General features: G+C 49.9%; 1 protein-coding gene across 1 annotated transcript in view; it reads left to right on the top strand.

The window, feature by feature from the left end:
• zfhx3b (zinc finger homeobox 3b) overlaps nt 1-22,500 on the top strand; it is a 220,201-nt gene that overhangs the window by 52,199 nt on the left and 145,502 nt on the right. Inside the window, exons 2-4 of the mRNA XM_056278772.1 lie at nt 3,930-6,479; nt 7,072-7,654; nt 16,646-17,142. Coding sequence (XP_056134747.1) covers nt 3,966-6,479; nt 7,072-7,654; nt 16,646-17,142 — 3,594 coding nt within the window. The 5' untranslated portion in view covers nt 3,930-3,965. The remainder of the gene's footprint in view (nt 1-3,929; nt 6,480-7,071; nt 7,655-16,645; nt 17,143-22,500) is intronic.

Genomic DNA, 22,500 nt, shown 5'->3' with positions numbered 1-22,500 from the left:
TAGATGGCTAGACATTATATAGACATTATATATATAACTGTAGTGACCTACTTTGATATTAAACATTCACCATGTGGAAGAGATGGTCCCTTTAAGACAGTGGGTTCAGGGGTTAGCAGGGGGGATTGTGGGTAGACTCGAGGGCGTGGTTTTAGAATGTAAAAGTCTGTTTACTTGAACTTTGTTTTGCGGAATAAACGACCCCATGGCTGTGTGGTCAAAAGGAGAAGCGGTCTTGTCTCCGTTCTTTCATCCTCCACAATATTTTTATATATATAATATTTTATATAACATCCATCCATTATCGAACCACTTATCCTGCTGTCAGGGTCACGATCTCAGGGTCAGGGTCAAGGTCTCAGGGTTTTATATAAATTATATTTATATAGAATATAATATAGTTTATATAAAATATAATATTCCGCTCCTCATTTGTTGAGCACTTTTATCTACACCGTTGATGGTTTACGGGGAAAAAACACTCTACACACACACATATATTTAAATATATATATATATTAAATACACATGTACACATATATATTTAAATGTATATACATATATTTAAAAATATATATTTAAATGCGTGTGTATATATATGTATGTGTGTGTGTGTGTGTGTGTGTGTGTGTGTGTGTATATATAGATATATATCTATATATGTATATGAATATTGGCTGCAGTTAGCCGAGGCTGGTCATGCATTATAACTTTCAGTTGCTGTTGTTTTTCTTCCGAATCAAACAAACACCATTATTATCACCTCAGGCCGTCATTCTTCTTAATGATGTCCGAATGCAAAGGTGCATTTTGCACAAATGCAGCATGGCTGTTGATGCAGCATAACAAGCATGCATGCATGTGTGTGTTTAATATGTGTGTATGTGACCGGGGGGGGGGGGGGGTGTAGGTTGTCTTCATCAGACATTCATGAAGACTCAGACAAGACATTATCAATCTCCCCTCCCTGGTCCAGCCCTGTGTGGTTCATATGTTAAGGCTGGTGGTGGCGGCGACGGTGTGGGTGGTGGGGTGGGGGGGGGGCTCTCATCTGATCACGGTCGAAATTTGCATCGCTGAGTAAATAAGTAAATAAATCAAGTCGGAGCAGTGAATGTGCTAATCAGGGAGGATGTGGCAGTGAGCGCGGTGCTGGAGAAACTTTGCTCATGTAATATTCAGCACGGGAGGGTTAAAGGGCAGCCTGGAGTTATTGGCTTCAGCCCGGTTGCCCCCTTTAATCAATGTTGGCTGCATCCCTTTAATAAAATTATTAGCTCAGCAGTATCTCGCACTATCATTTTATCTACTCTGGGCTCTAAATTGCGGCCTGTGTTGGGCCTCTCAGATGCTCGGGGCATGGCCAGCTCCCGAAAGCTCGGCTCCCCATTTATTATTTCAGAGGCGGAGGACGGCTGGAGTGTTTGAAACCAGGCTGAGCGTGGAGGTTATTGGATGCCAGATCTAAACACAGCTGCAGTGGAAGTCCCAGCCCAGTTCGTGTATTTTGGGCTCACACAAAAAGAAAAAATACTATCTGTTATTATTCCTTTTAGAGTGCACAGGCATATATCTAATTAATGTGCGCCCGTCGTGTGCTACCATGCACACACGTAGCGAGAGCGGGGTGTTATTACCGTGCAATATGGCGGTACCGTAGGAACATTTGCATATTTTTTCTCGGCTGCCTCAGAAATACCAACACGGTTTTAATCAGCTCCCTTCACGACTTTTTGAGTTATGTAAATATATCATGTGCTGATAGGTGGCTTCTCAGCATCTAATTATCACACAATGAACCTATTTTACCCATTAGGTCGGCCTGTTTCTCCTCTTCTCTGGCTGGGACTTAATTAAAGCCGGATGCAGGACTCACAGAACGTAGGATTAGGGCTGTTGTTTGGGACGTGAACATAAAAGATGGTACCTTCCTGATGTGGCAGGAAGATGAATCATGGATGTCTTATTAGTGCTCGTCTCAGGTATTGTGTTTAAGTACCTAATCTGGCGTAATGAGCACTCCGTCACTTTTCCATTTATAACTCACACTTTTGTCTCGCACTCCACGCGACATACATTAAAAAGTGTGTTGTGAAGGGTCTATACATAGACGTCCCTTTCATCAAGCTCCCCCCCAACCCCCCATTTTCTCCCCAATTATACCTGTCCAATTACCCCACTCTTCCGAGCCGTCCCGGTCTCTGCTCCACCCCCTCTGCCGATCCAGGGAGGGCTGCAGACTACCACATGCCTCCTCCCATACACGTGGAGTCACCAGCCGCTTCTCTTCACCTGACAGTGAGGAGTTTCACCAGGGGGACGTAGCGCGTGGGAGGGTCACGCTATTCCCCCCTGTTCCCCCTCCCCCCTGAACACGACCGACCAGAGGAGGCGCTAGTGCAGCGACCGGGACACAGACCCACATTCGGCTTCCCACCCACAGACACAGCCAGTTGTGTCTGTAGGGACGCCCAACCAAGCCGGAGGTAACATGGGGATTCGAACTGGCGACCCCCATGTTGCTAGGCAACGGAATAGACCGCCACGCTACCCGGGACGCCCCCCTTTCATTAAGCTTTCTGCTGCTCTGGTCTCTGCTGCATGTGAAGAGCATGAAACATGCAGCATAAGCTCCTAAAGATGTGAACTACGGCGTGGAAAATAGTATGGAGTGTGTGTGTGTGTGTGTGCATGTGTGTGTGTGCGTATGTGTGCGTGTGTGTGCATGTGTGTGTGTGCGTATGTGTGCGTGTGTGTGCATGTGTGTGTGTGCGTATGTGTGCGTGTGTGTGCATGTGTGCGCGTGTGTGTCCTAGGCCTGGGCCGATAATGAGATGTTACTTTTTTCATGATTATTGGCTCTCCATAGTTTCGTATGGGGATGAAATTCAGATATTGTGATATCATGATACACTAAACGGATGATGATAAGACTCTATTCCCTAAACTTTCTCTCAAAATGCGGTGTGAAATATTGGGGGGAGCATTAATTGAAAACTAGTTTTGATTTGATATTATACCTTACACTGACAAACAGTCCAATGTGATAAACCTCAGGTGAATTGAGTGGTATTTGTGCATACATAAGCAGATATCAGAATATATATATGTGTCTATATATGTGTGTGTGTGTGTGTGTGTGTGTGTGTGTGTATGTATATATATATATATATGTATATATGTGTGTATATATATGTGTGTGTATATATATATATATATATATATATATTGTTAGTGTACTTGAACTCCTTCACTTGAGGCGACCCCCTATGGTCATGAGCTTTGGGTAGTGACCGAAAGGGTGAGGTCGTGGATAGAAGTGGCTGAAATGAGTTTCCTCCGTAGGGGGTCTGGGCTCAGCCTTAGAGACAGGGTGAGGAGCTCGGACATCCGGAGGGAGCTCGGAGTAGAGCCGCTGCTCCTTCGCATCGAAAGGAGCCAGTTGAGGTGGTTCGGGCATGTGATCAGGATGCCTCCTGGGTGCCTTCCTTTGGAGGTTTACCAGGCACGTCCAACTGGGTGGAGACCCCGGGGTAGACCCAGAACTCACTGGAGGGACTACATGTCCAATGTGGCCTGGGAACACCTTGGGATCCCCCAGTAGGAGCTGGAGGGTGTTGCTGGGGAGGGGGACGTCTGGAGTGTCCTACTTAGCTTGCTGCCTCTGCGACCCGACCCCGGAGAAGCGGCTGAAGATGAATGAATGAATGAATGAATGAATGAATGAATGAATGAATGAATGATATTGTGTTCAATTCCCTGTGATTGTCATAATATTTCCCATAGCGCCCTTCTCAAGTGCGCCTGTGTATGTGTGTGTCCTCATGAAACATCACCATTCTAATTTTTACCTCTTGCGTCCTGTGATTTTCGGGTGTTTCAGATAAATTGGACTTGACTCTGACCTCTTCCTGTCTGTCTTTTTGCAGGCCTGGATGCGATGAGCGCCTCATGTAGGCATCAGCATGGACAGCTGTGAGTCTCCCGTGGTTTCTGGGACAGACAATGGGCTCGGCTCCTCCACCATCTCCCAACAGCAGCATCAGCAACCACCACAGCCCTGGAACAATCTCTCTAACTCGCAGGTCCCTTCCGGCAACCCAGCCTCATCTCTGGACCCCTTATCTCTCTCTGCCCCATACCTTTCTCAACCCCAAAACCCCGGCGCACCCCATGACGGTATAAGAGAGTCGCCACCACTGCCGCCGCAGCTGCAGCCAAACCAGACATCATCATCAACCTCAGCCCATGGTGACAGCTCCACCGCAGGCCAGCTGCACCCCAGAAGCGAGGGGCTCGGGGAGGAGGAGCAAGAGGGAGTGAGCTGCGGCGAGGAGGAAGAATCGGAGGACTTGGATGAAATGGAGATTGACAGCTGTTTCCCAGGTCTTCAGCCCTTTCCCGGGGTGTCCATGGCCCCGGGGGGAGGAGGTATGCCCACTCTCCTCCGTCAGCAGCCCACACGACACAGGGGTGTGGCAGAGAGTGGGAGTGAGGAAGGGGAGGAGGAGGAGGAAGAGGAGAACAGTGACGTGGAGAACCTGGCCGGAGAGATCGTCTACCAGCCAGACGGCTCCGCCTACATTGTGGAGAGCCTCAGCCAGTTGATCCAAAGTGGTGGGAGCACAGTGCCCGGCCTGCCTCCCACAAACTCTCTCACCAGTGTGGGGAAGCCGGGCGAGCCCGCCGGGACCTCGTCCTCGGTCTACCCTCAGATCATCAATACGTTCCACATAGCATCGTCCTTCGGGAAGTGGTTCGGCAACTCAGACCAAGGTTTCCCCAATACCTCAACCCTGGCAGGCCTCAGTCCTGTCCTGCACACTTTCCGTGTCTTTGACGTGCGGCACAAAAGCAACAAGGATTACCTGAACAGCGACGGGTCAGCCAAGAAGTCCTGCGTATCCAAAGATGTTCCAAACAATGTGGATTTCTCCAAATTTGATGGGCTGGCCCTCTATGGCAAAGGAAAGCCCATTCTCATGTGTTTTCTCTGCAAGCTGTCCTTTGGTTACGCACGCTCCTTCGCCACTCATGCCGTCCACGATCACCGCATGACACTGTGCGAGGATGAGCGGCGGCTGCTGGGGGACAAGCACGCGTCTGCCATCATCCAGGGCATTGGGAAGGACAAAGAGCCCCTCATCAGTTTCCTGGAACCAAAAAATAAGAGCTCTCCTCCACCGCCCACCTTGCTACCCATGAACTCCGGTCAGAGCTTCTATGGCACATTCAGCGGTGTCCATCTGGAGGCTGGAAGCAGCAATGCGGGCGGTGAGGTGCTCCTGAGTAAGGACTCTGATCCCGGCCCGCAGCAGCAGCAAGCCCCACTCGGCTCCGTCCTTTCTCTGGGCGGCCTCGGCAGTCCCAAAGCACCCGCTCTTACCTCAACCCCAGGTCCTGCCAAAGACTCCAGCACCCTGCCTTCACAGGGAGGGAGAACAGAGGGGCCTGGTGGGAAAGAGGGTATTTCCAAGGGGGAGGATAGGGGCATAGAGGGGCGTGAAAGCAAGGCGCACCTGTTGAGTCAGGTGGTGGGTTCAGAGGAAGATGAGGAGCTGTTATTAGGGGAGGAGGAAGACGAGGTGGAGGAGGAAGGTACCTCGGTGGCCTGTGGTGATGGTGGTGGTAGCGGTAGCAGCAGCGGGGGTGAGGTCGGGGAAGCGGCTGTCTCAAACCAAAGCATTTCCAAATCTCCTTTATTAATGCCTAGTAGCGCTCTCCAGCATTCTGCCTGCACCTCTGAAGTTAGCTCCACTCTCAACAGCAAAGCCCTGGCTTCCACTTCTTCCTCCATCAAGGAAGAGGCTTTGGCTGCAGATGGTGGGGGAAGGACCTCAGAGCTCCCGCTGAGCTTTAACTGCCAGGGGCCCTCTGTCCCCGTGGTGATGGCGGCAGCTGCCGTCAGAGGGAGCGAGGATGCCGCCGCCGCCACCGTCGGCACTTCCTCACCTCTGGCCCACGATGCTGCCTCTGATGAAAGTGCCAATCGAGATAGTGCCACAGCTCCAGAACCAAATGATTGCCTGGCAGAGGGAGAGGAGGAAAACGGAGCCCTCTTGCACCATCACCACATGCACCACCATCACCATCACCTCCATCCATCGTCCCACGGCCATCCCCACCCCCTCCCAGGGGGCTCCTGCGACATGGGTGGGATGGGCGAGTGTGTACAGAACCATGGGCTGGTAGGCAGTGGGGGAAGTGGGGTGGAATGCCCCAAATGTGACACGGTCCTGGGTTCATCCCGCTCCCTGGGTGGTCACATGACCATGATGCACTCCCGCAACTCATGCAAGACGCTCAAGTGTCCCAAGTGCAACTGGCATTACAAGTACCAGCAGACCCTGGAGGCCCATATGAAAGAGAAGCACCCGGACTCTGGAGGGTCCTGTATGTACTGCAGCAGCGGTCAAACCCACCCTCGTCTGGCCCGTGGAGAGAGCTACACCTGCGGATACAAACCTTTCCGTTGTGAGGTTTGTACAGAAGATATGTGGGGCTGGTTGATGTTTTAACGTTTGGAATAAATGTATAATAAATATTTGATCTTTAATCGCCTAGGATTGTCAAGCACACCACATTTCTTACGAGGTGCCGGTTCTGATAAAACAATTGTAGAAGAAAACAAATTGCACACTCTTCTCAGTGCAGCAGTGGTTTAGCCAGCTAAACAGATACCACATAAGTATTGCTGGGCGATATTGACAAACTCAGGTATCATTTTGGGAATGACTTCTGGTGCTTTCTTAAGATGTTTACACAGCAGAAAATGTTGATGAATGATCATTAGTAGAGACATTCATTGTTCATTTCACTCAGCTAAAACAGTCAAATAAGTTCAGAAAATTGTCTCACTTTACTGTAATGCAGCCTTTGAGACCAAGGGTTGTCAACATTTAAGTTATTTCACCACATTACCAGAATCACAGTCCCACAGCACATCTCGTCTCAGATCAACATATCCACATTATATCCACATATTGTCCAAATCTAAACAAATATCAATGATAAATTGAGATAAAAATGTTTAGTAATTCAGCCGAACCCAAACTTTCATTCCTCTCCAAGGTGTGCAACTACTCTACCACCACAAAGGGCAACCTGAGCATCCACATGCAGTCGGACAAGCACCTGAACAACATGCAGACGCTACAGAATGGAGGCTCCATCGGCACCGGCCAGGAGCAGGTGTTTGGACACGCCCCGGGAGGAGTGGTGGCTGTTCCCTCGGTGTCGCAGGCCAGTAGCCACCACGCTCCCCACCACCACCACCCCACCCAGTCCTCTGCCCATATGGCCGGACCATGTGGGGCCCCCTCGCCAACCAAGCCAAAAAGCAAGCCCACGTGGCGGTGTGAGGTGTGTGACTACGAGACCAACGTGGCACGCAACCTGCGCATCCACATGACCAGCGAGAAGCACATGCACAACATGATGCTGCTCCAGCAGAACGTGACTCAGATGCAGCATGGCCGGCTGGGCCTGGGAGCCATGCCCTCGCCCTCGGAGGCTGAGCTCTACCAATACTACCTGACACAGAACATGAACCTGCCCCCGGGCCTCAAGATAGACCCCACGGGACCCGAGGCCCAGTTCTTGATGGGGAGCTTCCACCTGGATCCCAACATGGCTGCCCTGGCCCCCGCACTAGGTGAGTTAGGCGCCCTACCCAAGCAATTTCTAGTAAAATAACTATCGGTTTGCTGTCTGATGTTTAATGTATGGAACATGTGGTCCTTAGAAATTCAGAAGATCAGACTGGTGACGTTTTTCCTGCGACTTGGTTGGCGTTCACATTCAGTTTGGTTGGGAAGAGAAAACATGATGCTGTTCAAAACCTACCGCTGCTCTGACTGCTCTTTGCATTTAAAAGACATTTTCAAAGTTGTAATCAGTTTGTGCGAGATAGTGAAGCGACAGATTTATAGATTTTTATTTTAACGCTAGAACGACCAAGGTGGGCATTTTGACCTTTTTAGATTTTCAAAGTTTAATAACTTTGCGTGAAAAAAATAAAGCTACAGACCTGCCGCTCCATGGATGCTCCTAAAATTGCATAAATGTGCATTAAAATTAGTTTTAGATCAATTGCACACAAAACAGTAATGATAAGATCTGCCTAAAACCACCATGAGCGGTCAACATGACTGTCTCATAATGTGTGCGTGATGGTGTGCGTCATGTCAGTATTTATGATGTGTGTTGTTGCATCATTTCCTTCGTGAAGTTCGTTGCTCTGTCCTAGAAACACACTAGCGTCCTCCAGTGCAGAGAAACAGTCTAAACCTGATGTGTGATGATGTCCAACATGTCTGGTTAGAGACGCCGTTACAGACGCACCATGACCACCACTGAGGCCTTGCAGTATTTGCAGGCGTTGGACAGCCACCATTTTAAATTGTTTAAAAACAGTATTAAAGTTGTTAAAATGTTAATTTTGGTGTCAGTTAGTTTCATAACAGACACACTAACATGTGTAACGCATTAATATCTCAACTGGGTATTTGTCTTGACACAATATAGAGTTAAAACCCGGCGGTCATTTTGACCGCCCACGGTGGTTTTAGGTAGGGGTGAAGTCCCGGTCGTTCTTATAATGCAGTAACTGTTTTATTACCTCCCGCTTGGTCGGGCGTCCCTACAGACACAACTGGCCGTGTCTGTGGGTGGGAAGCCGGATGTGGGTACGTGTCCTGTTCGCTGCACTAGCGCCTCCTCTGTTCGGTCGGGGCGCCTGTTCGGTGGGGGGGAGGGGGAACCGGGGGGAATAGCGTGATCCTCCCATACGCTACGTCCCCCTGGTGAAACTCCTCACTGTCAGGTGAAAAGAAGCGGCTGGTGACTCCACATGTATGGGAGGAGGCATGTGGCAGTCTGCGGCCCTCCCCGGATCAGCAGAGGGGGCGGAGCAGAGACCGGGACGGCTCAGAAGAGTGGGGTAATTGGACAGGTATAATTGGGGAGCAAAAGATTGTTTTCTGCCATGTTCTCAAGAGGTGAAAGGTTACTCAGGAATCAAACATTTCCTTGACTCTTCAACATTGTGTATCTGACTTGTTACGCCGTTCATGTGCCGTTTTCCCGTCGGAGACTCGTCCATCTGATGTCCTGATGGACTCAGCACCACATGAACCCAGCACTGACATCATGTCCGTCCTCTGATGTGTCGGGTCAGTGGTGTGAACGACCGGTGAAATGCTCTACTTTATGGTTTTGCTAAGCTAAGCTAACCACATACACAGGGCTAAGCTAAGCTAACCACATACACAGGGCTAAGTTAAGCTAACCACACACACAGGTCTAAGCTAAGCTAACCACAGACATAGGGCTAAGCTAAGCTAACCACACACACAGGGCTAAGCTAAGCTAACCACACACACAGGTCTAAGCTAAGCTAACCACACACACAGGGCTAAGCTAAGCTAACCACACACACAAGTCTAAGCTAAGCTAACCACAGACATAGGGCTAAGCTAAGCTAACCACACACGCAGGTCTAAGCTAAGCTAACCACACACACAGGGCTAAGCTAAGCTAACCACACACACAGGGCTAAGCTAAGCTAACCACGCACACAGGGCTAAGCTAAGCTAACCACAGACATAGGGCTAAGCTAAGCTAACCACACACACAGGTCTAAGCTAAGCTAACCACAGACATAGGGCTAAGCTAAGCTAACCACACACAGGGTTAACAGAACATCCTATGTCTTATCCTCACCCATACACACCTATACCATTCTGCTGCCCCCCCTCTTTCTTTCGCCCGGAGGCGTCCTGCCCTTCTGAACCTTACATCGTTCCCCCCTTAAACATGCAGCGTGCTGCTAACACGCCGCTAGCACTCTGTGTGGGGGAGGTGAGGGTAGGATGACGGTGAACTTGAGAGATTTTTAGGATTGTTTTATGACAGGTGCTCTCCTTACTTCCCCGCCGAGGAAGGACCTTGTAGCAGCTTTCCGCCCTGCCGCCTGGCGCTACTCTGCTGTTTGGTTTCAGCGGAGCGGCGTGTCGGTGAATGTGGGGCAGGTGAAACAAGTTCCAGAGACACTTGGACTACTTCACCTTGGACAAGAAAACAAAAAATCAAGGCAAAGACTACAGACGTGAGAGGGTACAGACGTGACAGGGTACAGACATGAGAGGGTACAGACGTGACAGGGTACAGACGTGACAGGGTACAGACGTGACGGTACAGACGTGAGAGGGTACAGACGTGAGAGGGTACAGACGTGACAGGGTACAGACGTGAGAGGGTACAGACGTGAGAGGGTACAGAGGTGACAGGGTACAGACATGAGAGGGTACAGACGTGAGAGGGTACAGACGTGAGAGGGTACAGACGTGACAGGGTACAGACGTGACAGGGTACAGACATGAGAGGGTACAGAGGTGACAGGGTACAGAGGTGACAGGGTACAGACATGAGAGGGTACAGACATGAGAGGGTACAGACATGACAGGGTACAGACGTGAGGGTACAGACGTGATAGGGTACAGACGTGAGAGGGTACAGACGTGAGAGGGTACAGACGTGAGAGGGTACAGACGTGACAGGGTACAGACGTGAGAGGGTACAGACATGAGAGGGTACAGACGTGACAGGGTACAGACATGACAGGGTACAGACGTGACAGGGTACAGACGTGAGAGGGTACAGACGTGACGGTACAGACGTGAGAGGGTACAGACGTGACAGGGTACAGACGTGAGAGGGTACAGACATGAGAGGGTACAGACGTGACAGGGTACAGACGTGAGAGGGTACAGACGTGACAGGGTACAGACGTGACAGGGTACAGACGTGACAGGGTACAGACGTGAGAGGGTACAGACGTGACAGGGTACAGACGTGAGAGGGTACAGACGTGACAGGGTACAGACATGAGAGGGTACAGACGTGAGAGGGTACAGACGTGAGAGGGTACAGACGTGACAGGGTACAGACGTGAGAGGGTACAGAGGTGACAGGGTACAGAGGTGACAGGGTACAGACATGAGAGGGTACAGACATGAGAGGGTACAGACGTGAGAGGGTACAGACATGAGAGGGTACAGACGTGACAGGGTACAGACATGAGAGGGTACAGACGTGAGAGGGTACAGACATGACAGGGTACAGACATGAGAGGGTACAGACATGAGAGGGTACAGACGTGACAGGGTACAGACGTGAGAGGGTACAGACGTGACAGGGTACAGACGTGACAGGGTACAGACGTGACAGGGTACAGACATGAGAGGGTACAGACATGAGAGGGTACAGACGTGAGAGGGTACAGACGTGACAGGGTACAGACGTGACAGGGTACAGACGTGAGAGGGTACAGAGGTGACAGGGTACAGAGCTGACAGGGTACAGACATGAGAGGGTACAGACATGAGAGGGTACAGACGTGACAGGGTACAGACGTGACAGGGTACAGACATGAGAGGGTACAGACGTGACAGGGTACAGACGTGACAGGGTACAGACGTGAGAGGGTACAGACGTGAGAGGGTACAGACGTGACAGGGTACAGACATGAGAGGGTACAGACATGAGAGGGTACAGACGTGAGAGGGTACAGACGTGACAGGGTACAGACGTGAGAGGGTACAGACGTGAAAGGGTACAGACGTGACAGGGTACAGACATGAGAGGGTACAGACGTGACAGGGTACAAACGTGAGAGGGTACAGACGTGACAGGGTACAGACATGAGAGGGTACAGACGTGAGAGGGTACAGACGTGAGAGGGTACAGACATGACAGGGTACAGACGTGAGAGGGTACAGACGTGAGGGGGTACAGACATGACAGGGTACAGACGTGAGAGGGTACAGACGTGACGGTACAGACGTGACAGGGTACAGACGTGACAGGGTACAGACATGAGAGTACAGACATGATAGGGTACAGATCTGAGAGGGTACAGACGTGACAGGGTACAGACGTGACAGGGTACAGATGTGAGAGGGTACAGACGTGACAGGGTACAGACGTGACAGAGTACAGACGTGACAGGGTACAGACATGAGAGTACAGACGTGACAGGGTACAGATGTGAGAGGGTACAGACGTGACAGGGTACAGACGTGACAGGGTACAGACGTGACAGGGTACAGACATGAGAGGGTACAGACGTGACAGGGTACAGACGTGACAGGGTACAGATGTGACAGGGTACAGACATGAGAGGGTACAGATGTGAGAGGGTACAGACGTGACAGGGTACAGACGTGACAGAGTACAGATGTGAGAGGGTACAGACGTGACAGGGTACAGACGTGACAGGGTACAGACGTGACAGGGTACAGACATGAGAGGGTACAGACATGAGAGGGTACAGATGTGAGAGGGTACAGACGTGACAGGGTACAGACGTGACAGGGTACAGACGTGACAGGGTACAGACATGAGAGGGTACAGACATGAGAGGGTACAGACATGAGAGTACAGACGTGACAGGGTACAGACATGAGAGGGTACAGACATGAGAGTACAGACGTGACAGGGTACAGACATGAGAGGGTACAGACATGAGAGGGTACAGACATGAGAGGGTACAGACATGAGAGTACAGACGTGACAGGGTACAGACATGAGAGGGTACAGACATGAGAGGGTACAGATGTGAGAGAGTACAGACGTGACAGGGTACAGACATGAGAGGGTACAGACGTGAGAGTTCCTCCGTTCAAGGGTTGTTTTTACTGAAGGACGACCCTCCACTGACCTGAAACGGGGGGGAAGAGCTGAAATACAGAGATAAAGATGCTCTCTCTCTATCTCTGTCTCTGTCTCTCTCTGTCTCTCTCTCTATCTCTGTCTCTGTCTCTCTCTGTCTCTCTGTCTCTCTCTATCTCTGTCTCTCTCTGTCTCTCTGTCTCTCTCTGACTCCCCCTGACTCCCTCTGACTCCCTCTGTCTCTGTGTCTGTCTGTCTTGCTGTCTCTCTCTGTCTCTCTGTCTCTCTCTCTCATGCTCTCTCTCTGTCTGTCCCTTTCTCTCTCTGTCTGTCTCTCTCTCTGTCTCATACACACTCTCTTTTTCTGTCCATCCTTCTGCTGCACACACTCAACAGGAGTCCTGCTTTATGACAGCAGATCTGGGTCAGTCTGGCAGGGAGTTTCCCGTTGTAATACCTACGTTTGCTCACTAAGGCTTAGTGTCAGTTAGCGGGCTGGAGCTCAGCGCTCAGCCTGCCTTGTCCCGCGGGCAGCTCGCCTTCCTCTGAACGTTATCCTTTTTATGTCATTATTCCCAAACTGCTGCTTTTTTTCCCCCTTTTTTCCAACTTTGTAATTGCAGCTATAAATTTTATCTTGGTCAAAGGAGGGAGGATGGAGGGCTCAGCGTGGGTAATTCAGCAGCATAGCTGAGTGTTTGGCGTGCCAGTTACAACCCCACAGTTTGTACAGACTTGTCTCCGACTGTCCCCGGTTCAAAGACACGAACAAGAATTGATTGCTGTGACTAATTCCTTTTTTTCCCCCTCTCTCTTCTACCATCTGGTTCATTTTCCTGTGGGGCGAGCTTTAATAAGCATGTTACAGAGAGGCAATGATGAAGCATTAGTCTGGGCCCGTAAACTGTAATGTTGTCATCCACGTCACACACCGAGGAACGCTCTTACCCATCACACACACACACACACACACACACACTCACACACACTCACACGCACACACACACTCACACACACACCTCCATATCGACTGTATAAGCATCCATGCAGCAGGCGTGGCAGACATGACCTCGGACCCCGCAGCTCTGCAGGGGGTTTCTCAGACCCTCCTCTTCCTCATCGTGGTTGACTCTGCTAATTTTGAACGGGGTGTGAAAAGGAGGGATGACAAATGTTGACCTCTCATGATGTCATCCTTCTGGTAACCCTGACGCTGAGGACCTGGCTGATGAAAAGAAAGGAAGGGCGAGGAAGAGAGAGTAAAGGAGGAGGAGGGAGGGGAGGGGGACTTTACTGTGGGATAATCCTGCTCAGTGGGTAAACCAGTGTGTAATAAGGCTGAACGATGTTGGATATTGGGGGGGGGGGGGGGACAACATTGCAATATTTGCTTTTTTTGAGATATGTACTCTGATATTAGATAACAAAAATAGTTCAATATTTTCAACGGCTTTTACACATGTAAAGAATTTATAACTAGAAATTATTCAGGTGGGGCGTCCGGGTAGCATAGCGGTCTATCCCGCTGCCTACCAACACAGGGATCTCCAGTTCGAATCCCCGTGTTGCCTCCGGCTTGGTCGGGCGTCCCTACAGACACAACTGGCCATATCTGCAAGTGAGAAGCCGGATGTGGGTATGTGTCCTGGTCGCTGCACTAGCGCCTCCTCTGGTCGGTCGGGGTGCCTGTTCAGGGGGGAGGGGGGACTGGGGGGAATAGCGTGATCCTCCCACGCGCTACGTCCCCCTGGTGAAACTCCTCACTGTCAGGTGAAGAGAAGCGGCTGGTGACTCCACATGTATGGGAGGAGGCATGTGGTAGTCTGCAGCCCTCCTGGATCAGCAGAGGGGGTGGAGCAGAGACCAGGACGGCTCGGAAGAGGGGGGTAATTGGCCAGATACAATTAGGGGGGAAATAAATAAATAAATAGATAAATAAATTGGGTGGTTTTGCAGGTGAAATAAGACCATTGTTCAAGAAGTCATTAAATTGGTAAAATCAGAGTAAATGATTATTGCTGGTCTGCAGGAGTCATGGAGAAGCAGACCTTCCTGGATTTCCTTTTCCATCAAACAGGTTCAGTCTGACACGGCTGGCGGACCTGATTGCCTCACACGGCATCCTTTGCGATGCCACTATTACACATTTGTGTGGGGCAGCAGTGTCCATGTGGAAGCCTCATGGTTCAGGCCTGGTGTGTAACGGCACTGAGATCAGCGCTGCGAGAAAACCCCCGAATCCAGACAGCTGGTAATGGTTGGGAAGGTGGCTAAACTTCACGAGACTGAAATAACGTGTACACAGACTCGGACTTGGACACCTTCATCAGAAGTTTCCAGGATTCCCCGATGGAGTCTGTTCGTATCATCCTGTGCTGTTATGTGAACGTAAAAAAAAAAGGAAAAAAAAAGATGGCAGACGAGCGTCTGTGCTGTGAAGTCAACAGCATTATCATTCCGACATAAAATAACTGGCCTGCATCAAATCTCTTGTGGGTGCTCCACCTAAAAACCAAAAAACCAAAAAGATGGTCGCCAGGTCTGAGCTGGACCACTGACTCTGCAGAGTAAGCTAACCCAGGAGGTGTGAGGTGCAGAAATAGATAGCGAGGGGTGGAGGAGGTTGGTGGAGGGGGCGGGGGTGGGGGCTACATGGCTTGAGAGTTGGTCTGTGAGTGATTTCAAAGGGCTTCTGAAAGGTCTCCCTCTCCTGGCTATAAAAACTCAGGTAATGGAGGAAAGTCGGAGAGCCGGCCGCATACTGCAGCGATAAATAAAAAGGACCTGCTGGAATTAATTTAGTGCAAAGCCGGGCGGGGTCAGGACAATGTGCTCCGTCTGGGTAGTGATAGATTAAAGATCAGCGAGCACAAGGCAAAACCTCCCCGGCCACTCTTACCTCATTTTGGGGGGGGGGGGTTGTGTGTTTTTTTCTTCTCTTTCTTACCCCCGACTTCTCCAGGTGTTTGCACATGCTGGTTGTGTGGCTGGTGTAGTGGTATTTGGCGAGCGTGTTGTGGGCATATCTGGAATACTGCCCCGCTCCCTCCCTTCAGCATCATTCAAGCGGGATGCTCAGTATCTGGCAGCGTTGATCTGATAGGTACTGTACTGATTTAAAGGCACTCTGGTGAGAAAGCGGCAGAAGAATCCAGATTCCGAAGTGTATTTTTATTTTTTTATCGTTATTATTATTATTATTATTATTGTTGTTGTTGATGTTGTTATTAATATTATCATTATTATTATTATTCGGTGAAGGAGGGCGCTGGGTTTGATTTACAGTAATGTGTTCTTGGGAACTCTTTAGTCCTCCAGTAATGACAAAATAACGTGCTTTTCTGCAGCGCTCACGGCCTCTGGAGTTGATTTAGTGTCAGGCCATGAAAGCACAGCAGACCGAACAGGACTCTGTGTAAGGCCATACCCCGGTGTGGTGTACGTTTCTGCTCCCTGCAACAACAAAAAAAAGTTCAGGCTTTCTTCCGTCCCAGCTCAAAGAAAGGATAATCTTGACTTAATAAAATTAGACACATAAATAAACACAAGCACATTATCATCCAAGGGGTATCGGACCCTGGGAGCCAAAACTGCCTCGTGTGCAGAGACAAATGTGGCTCTTTGTTGAAAGTTGAACTGCGCACCTTTCACTTTTCCCAGGACGGTTTCCATGCGGAGGCTTAAAAAAGGAGCTGTTCTGGAAAAAAGCCGGGCCTCCGCCTCCTCCAAGGAACTCTAAATAACTCCTTATGTCCACAGATGTTCGCCTGACACAAAGTGAAATGAAATGACGGCCAGATTGGCACAATCTGTGAAAGCTGTACTGTTATTCAGACCTTGTGAATTTTAACGCCACCGTCTCAAGATGTATGCTACTAGCTAAACACTGTTAACTTTTTCCCCTGCTTGCGCTCCCCCCCCCCCCCTCTCTCTCCCTCTCCCCATCTGTCTCTCTGTTTCCTGGATATCCCAGTAGGTGGGGAGATCCCGATGGACGTGCGGCTGGGTGGCGGTCAGTTGGTGTCTGAAGAACTGATGACCCTCGGAGAAAGCCTGTCGCAAACCAGCGACCCCTCCCTCAAGCTGTTCCAGTGCGCCGTGTGCAACCGCTTCACCACCGACAACCTGGACGTGCTCGGCCTGCACATGGGCGCCGAGCGCAGCCTGCCCGAGGAGGAGTGGCGTGCCGTGGTGGGCGACTCTCACCAGTGCAAGTTGTGCCGCTACACCACCCAGCTGAAGGCCAACTTCCAGCTGCACTGCAAGACGGACAAGCACGTGCAGAAGTACCAGCTGGTGGCCCACATCAAAGAAGGAGGCAAGGGCAATGAATGGCGCCTCAAGTGCGTGGCCATCGGCAATCCGGTGCACCTGAAGTGCAACGCCTGTGACTACTACACCAACAGCCTGGAGAAGCTGAGGATGCACACCGTCAACTCGCGCCATGAGGCCAGTCTAAAGCTCTACAAGGTAAGTGACCTTTGACATGCCAACATATTTTTTCCACATGCCGCTCAGCCTCGGCTGGGAAGTGGATCATAACCGCCACAGAAGGTGCACTCTTTTAGGACCCCAGCAGTGTTAAGGAGCCAGTCTGGCAGGAAAAACCTTCATGTGCAACTTTTTTACATTTCCCAAAACACGTGGAATGCGACAGCTGCGTGTGAAGTGTTGGACACGCTGGCTGATGTTGTGTAATGTCAATACATCACATGTGAAGACAAGCGCGAGTTCACGCTGCTGGTCGCCTCAGTTTCTGGTCAAAGACATGTGTGCTCCATTCCATGACTGGAGACCGGCGGCTCACGTGACGCAAAAACTAACCAATCACGTGGCGGCGCTGACCAGCAGCAGGCGAATATTACTGGAGTAAATGGAAACACTCGTCCCAAAAAACACGCGGCGTACCCCAATGATTATGATCTCCCAGGTCCTGAACCTAAACTGAACCGTGAGAGAAGCGCTAGTATCAAACTTGTGATATGTCGTTGACGCACAGTCGTAGGCGTATGAAAAACCGATGCCGGTCGGGATCAGTTGCTCATGGAGCGTTGTGTCTGGGAGACCCTGCTGGTGTTATTGTGCCGGTGTCGGTAGCTGTGCCCGGTGCGGGGAAGTAAGAGGTTTGCGTGTTGTAATACGCGGGGTGTTTATTGCCGTTTTTATGCCGTGGTCAGTAATGCCCAAATTGTTCCAAGTGTCTTTAAACCTCTCCCTGCCAAGTAGATACTCCCCTGCAGTAAAGTGCGAGGTTTCAAGTATGTACCCGCACCGCTAATGTAGCTGCTCTCCGAAGGTGTGAATGATGGCCTTGTTGTCTAACCCCGGTCTTCCCGGCAGCCGCCGCGGCGCGGGGCCGCGCTACATCCAGACAGGAACATGGCAGGTGAAGGCGGTCTGCAGGCATAGGGGTGAATCACCGGGAGAGGAATGAAGAAGTGTGAGGAGACAGAGGTTTGGTGCTAATACTCCTCGGAGCGGGAAAGGCTGAATCGTTCTCGACAGCCGTATTGATTTTTGCTGGACTTGGAGCTTCACCTTCTCCTCTAATCATTCCATAATAGCCAATGGATGAACACTCGCCGAACAAATGGCCATAAATCTAACAGGCCTGATTCCACTTAGGCACCTATCCTGCGTATCTGTGGCTGTGGCCACTCTGTGTTTAACCCAAACTGGCACATTTACACACCTACACACACACACACACACACACACACACACACACACACACACACACACACACACACACACACACACACACACACAGACTGACATAAACAAACACATCCCTGTAAGAGAAAACTGTGTACACACCCACACATCCTGACATACACCGCTGCAGTATGTACTCTTACACAAGCAGATGCTGCCTCTATTTACACTCGCAATCCAGTCCATTTTCAAATGTTTGACTCTTGACAAAATATGTAGGTCAAGCAAACAATATATTATATTGCTTTTATAGGAGCCGGACGCTTCCCTCTGTCTCCGTGGCTGTGCAGCATAACCACTTTTTGGCGAATATGCCACTGTGTGTTAAAAGGCACCTGAAAAATGCGCCGTTTTCTGCAGGATGTGTTTAATCACATTAAGAAGGGAGGTGAAGTGGTCCATTTCAAACACCCCGAGAAGCCCGTCTCTCTAAATCCCCCCCCCCCCAGCGCCCTTATGAATGGTTCCTGGGAGTCGCTGTTTTTGTGTGGGGTTTCCTGTGTGCCAGTGCATTGTGGGTAATTAACGGTACAACAGAGAAATAATTCATCAACACGCCATTAGGGGCGACGGTCTGACGCCGGGCTCGCACTTTGGCCATTAGAAGGGAAGGGGGCCTGAAGACACGGAGGGGGAGACACCCGGGGAGGCAGGATGGACTTTTAGGAACGCCTCCATGACTGACATCCGTTTCAATTTCCAACAACTTTATTTGTCCTTGAGGGGCATTTGAGAGCATTGAATAGCAACAATACAACACGATTAAGAGGACACACTATACAGTACAGACAGGATGATACTACACACATCCAAACACCACACAATACACATCACAGCGACCACACAATAACCATCGATTATGTGATTGAAAAGCAAGTAAAATCAAAAACAAAGAGACTCAGCACGGTGTGTGTGTGTGTGTGTGTGTGTGTGTGTGTGTGTGTGTGTGTGTGTGTGTGTGTGTGTGTGTGTGTGTGTGTGTGTGTGTGTGTGTGTGTGTGTGTGTGTGTTGATCCTGTCCTGTCAGGCAGACAGCCTGATGGGCCACATGTTGCAGCCGGCAGTGCGGGTATTATCCTGGACTGAGCTGTTAGGCTCCACATGCCAGTGACACTTTCTCACCCCGGACCGAAATAGAGCGGTCCTGGCATCCGCCCACCTGCTCACACCTTGTTTTGTCTGAGAGAATGAGGGAAAAGTTTATATTCCACCGTCTGTCGGTCTCCGTTCCCCCGTCCGCCAGAAAGAAACAGGCAGATGTGTTTTTCCTCTGTCTGTCTCTTTTTTTCCTCTTAACTATACAGGAGAGATGTGGCATATGTCATACTGCTGCTCAGCCTGCGGGGGATTAAACATGTACACATCCGAGCACGATCATTTCTCATGACTTAAGCCTCTTAAAATGGCTCCATACTTCACGAAACCAATTGATCTCCAGAGTAAGAGAGAGTGCATCTGCTCAGGAATTACCTGCCCCCACCCCACCACCCCGTACACGCACACCCCACGAATACTGGTTCCTCTGTGAGCGTCCGTCAACTCAAGGCACATTCCCAAAAAACAAAGACGCTCGGGAGTCAGCGGGAGTTACTACTGTACTTTATGGCCCATGTGTGAGTAGCAGATGACATGTATGTGGTGGCAAGGCCTCTTGGCAGTGTCGGCTTCCCGCCTGACAGTGTCACAGAGCCGTGGTGTCGCGCTGGATTTACAATCCTGGTGGAGCAGGCGGGTGACAGCCAGTGGCCTGCGGAGCTGGCGGCTGCCCCTCCCGTGGGCTCCGTACATGGATGAGGGAAGGAAAAACGGCATTCATTTATTCCTCCCCTAAGAAATCTGATGCAAATCACCGCATTTTTAACCTTTTTTGGGGTTGAAAATAAATCATCAAGTCAGCATAAACAGGCTGTAAGATGTGGGAGATCCTTGGGACACTTCGCCCAAATCAAACTGGTTTGCATTAAACAGGCCCTTTGTGTGCACAGCTCCATATAAATTGGAGCCTGTAATTACTGGAATTAAAAAGGAAGGTTTAAACTGAGGGCTAAACTGGATAGGATAATTTGAGAGTCTGTGGTATGCAGCCCATATTAGGGCTTTCTAAAAATACCAGCCCCACCACCCCATGTATTGGAATGTTCCACAAGACCACGGAAAGATTCAGCAAGTCGTCCCGACCACGTAGACCGCCGCTCGGTGGGGGGTGATGCCGTCTTCTTCGCGCGGCGTAGAGACGCCCGCTTTGAGCTCCGCGCCTCCCGCCACCACATGACTGTGCTCTTAAATGAACTTTCACCTTCCCTCCTTGCTCAGTTCTGGGTTTCTGCAGTGGCTGTGATGATGGCATGATGGTCGCCCATAAGCTTCTATAACAGTCACAGCCTAAGTACAAGCAGATGGGGCTGCACTGCAAAAAATGTGGATAACCCCAAAAAGTTGTTCAGGGTTCATATGGTCATGGAAAACCCCGAAAAAGTCAGTAAATTTGAAAATACAATATTTCCAGGCTCTGGAAAAGTTATGGAAAGTTTGGTGAAGGTCAGGGAAATTTAACAAAAGCACCACCAGCTCTGTTGATGGACCAATTAATGAAAAAAAGTAACAGCAGGTCGAACCAAATGTCTGTTGTGTGCATGCTGCAGGTTGTCTTTGTAGCTAAACTGTGCTCACTGCCTTGCTTTCCCATCAGTTAGGGGGTCAGGCCTGTGGGGTGGCTATCGGTTAAAGTTAGGTTAAGGTACGTGTTGGGTTAAGGTTAGGGTTCAGGTAAGTGTTGGTTTAAGGTTAGGTTAAGGTAGGTATTGGGTTAAAGTAAGCGTTAGCTTAAGGTAAGCATTGGGTTAAGGTAAGCATTGAGTTAGTGTTGGGTTAAGGTAAGTGTTGGCTTAAGGTTAGGTCTTGGTTAAGGCAAGTGTTGAGTTAAGGTAAGCATCTGGTCAAGGTAAGTTCAGGGTTAAGGTAAGCGTCGGGATAAGTTAGTGTTGGGTTAAGGTTAGTGTTGGGTTAAGGTAAGTGTTGGGTTAAGGTAAGGGCTAGGCAGAGGTTGAGGTTCATTCAGGTTGAGGTAGGTTAGGTTGAGCTAAGCGTTGGGTTAAGGTTAGTGTTGGGTTAAGGTAAGTCTCGGGTTAAGGTAAGGGCTAGGCAGAGGTTGAGGTTCAGTCAGGTTAAGGTAGGTTAGGTTGAGCTAAGCGTTGGGTTAAGGTTAGTGTTGGGTTAAGGTAATTGTTGGGTTAAGGTTAGTGTTGGGTTAAGCTAAGGGCTTGGCAGAGGTTGAGGTTCAGTCAGCTTAAGGTAGGTTAGGTTGAGCTAAGCGTTGGGTTAAGGTTAGTGTTGGGTTAAGGTTAGTGTTGGGTTAAGGTTAGTGTTGGGTTAAGGTAAGTGTTGGGTTAGGGCTAGTGTTGGGTTAAGGTTAGTGTTGGGTTAAGGTAAGGGCTAGGCAGAGGTTGAGGTTCAGTCAGGTTAAGGTAGGTTAGGTTGAGCTCAGCGTTGGGTTAAGGTTAGTGTTGGGTTAAGGTTAGTGTTGGGTTAAGGTAAGTGTTGGGTTAGGGCTAGTGTTGGGTTAAGGTTAGTGTTGGGTTAAGGTAAGGGCTAGGCAGAGGTTGAGGTTCAGTCAGGTTAAGGTAGGTTAGGTTGAGCTCAGCGTTGGGTTAAGGTTAGTGTTGGGTTAAGGTAAGTGTTGGGTTAAGGTTAGTGTTGGGTTAAGGTTAGTGTTGGGTTAAGGTTAGTGTTGGGTTAAGCTAAGGGCTTGGCAGAGGTTGAGGTTCAGTCAGGTTAAGGTAGGTTAGGTTGAGCTAAGCGTTGGGTTAAGGTTAGTGTAGGGTTAAGGTTAGTGTTGGGTTAAGGTAAGTGTTGGGTTAAGGTAAGTGTTGGGTTAAGGTAAGGGCTAGGCAGAGGTTGAGGTTCAGTCAGGTTAAGGTAGGTTAGGTTGAGCTAAGCGTTGGGTTAAGGTTAGTCTTGGGTTAGTGTTGGGTTAAGGTTAGTGTTAGGTTAAGATAAGGGCTTGGCAGAGGTTGAGGTTCAGTCATGTTAAGGTAGGTTAGGTTGAGCTAAGCGTTGGGTTAAGGTTAGTGTAGGGTTAAGGTTAGTGTTGGGTTAAGGTAAGTGTTGGGTTAA

The sequence above is a fragment of the Lampris incognitus genome, chromosome 4 (assembly GCF_029633865.1).
Source record: "Lampris incognitus isolate fLamInc1 chromosome 4, fLamInc1.hap2, whole genome shotgun sequence".
Taxonomy (NCBI): domain Eukaryota; kingdom Metazoa; phylum Chordata; class Actinopteri; order Lampriformes; family Lampridae; genus Lampris; species Lampris incognitus.
This window is presented reverse-complemented; position numbering and strand designations above follow the sequence as displayed.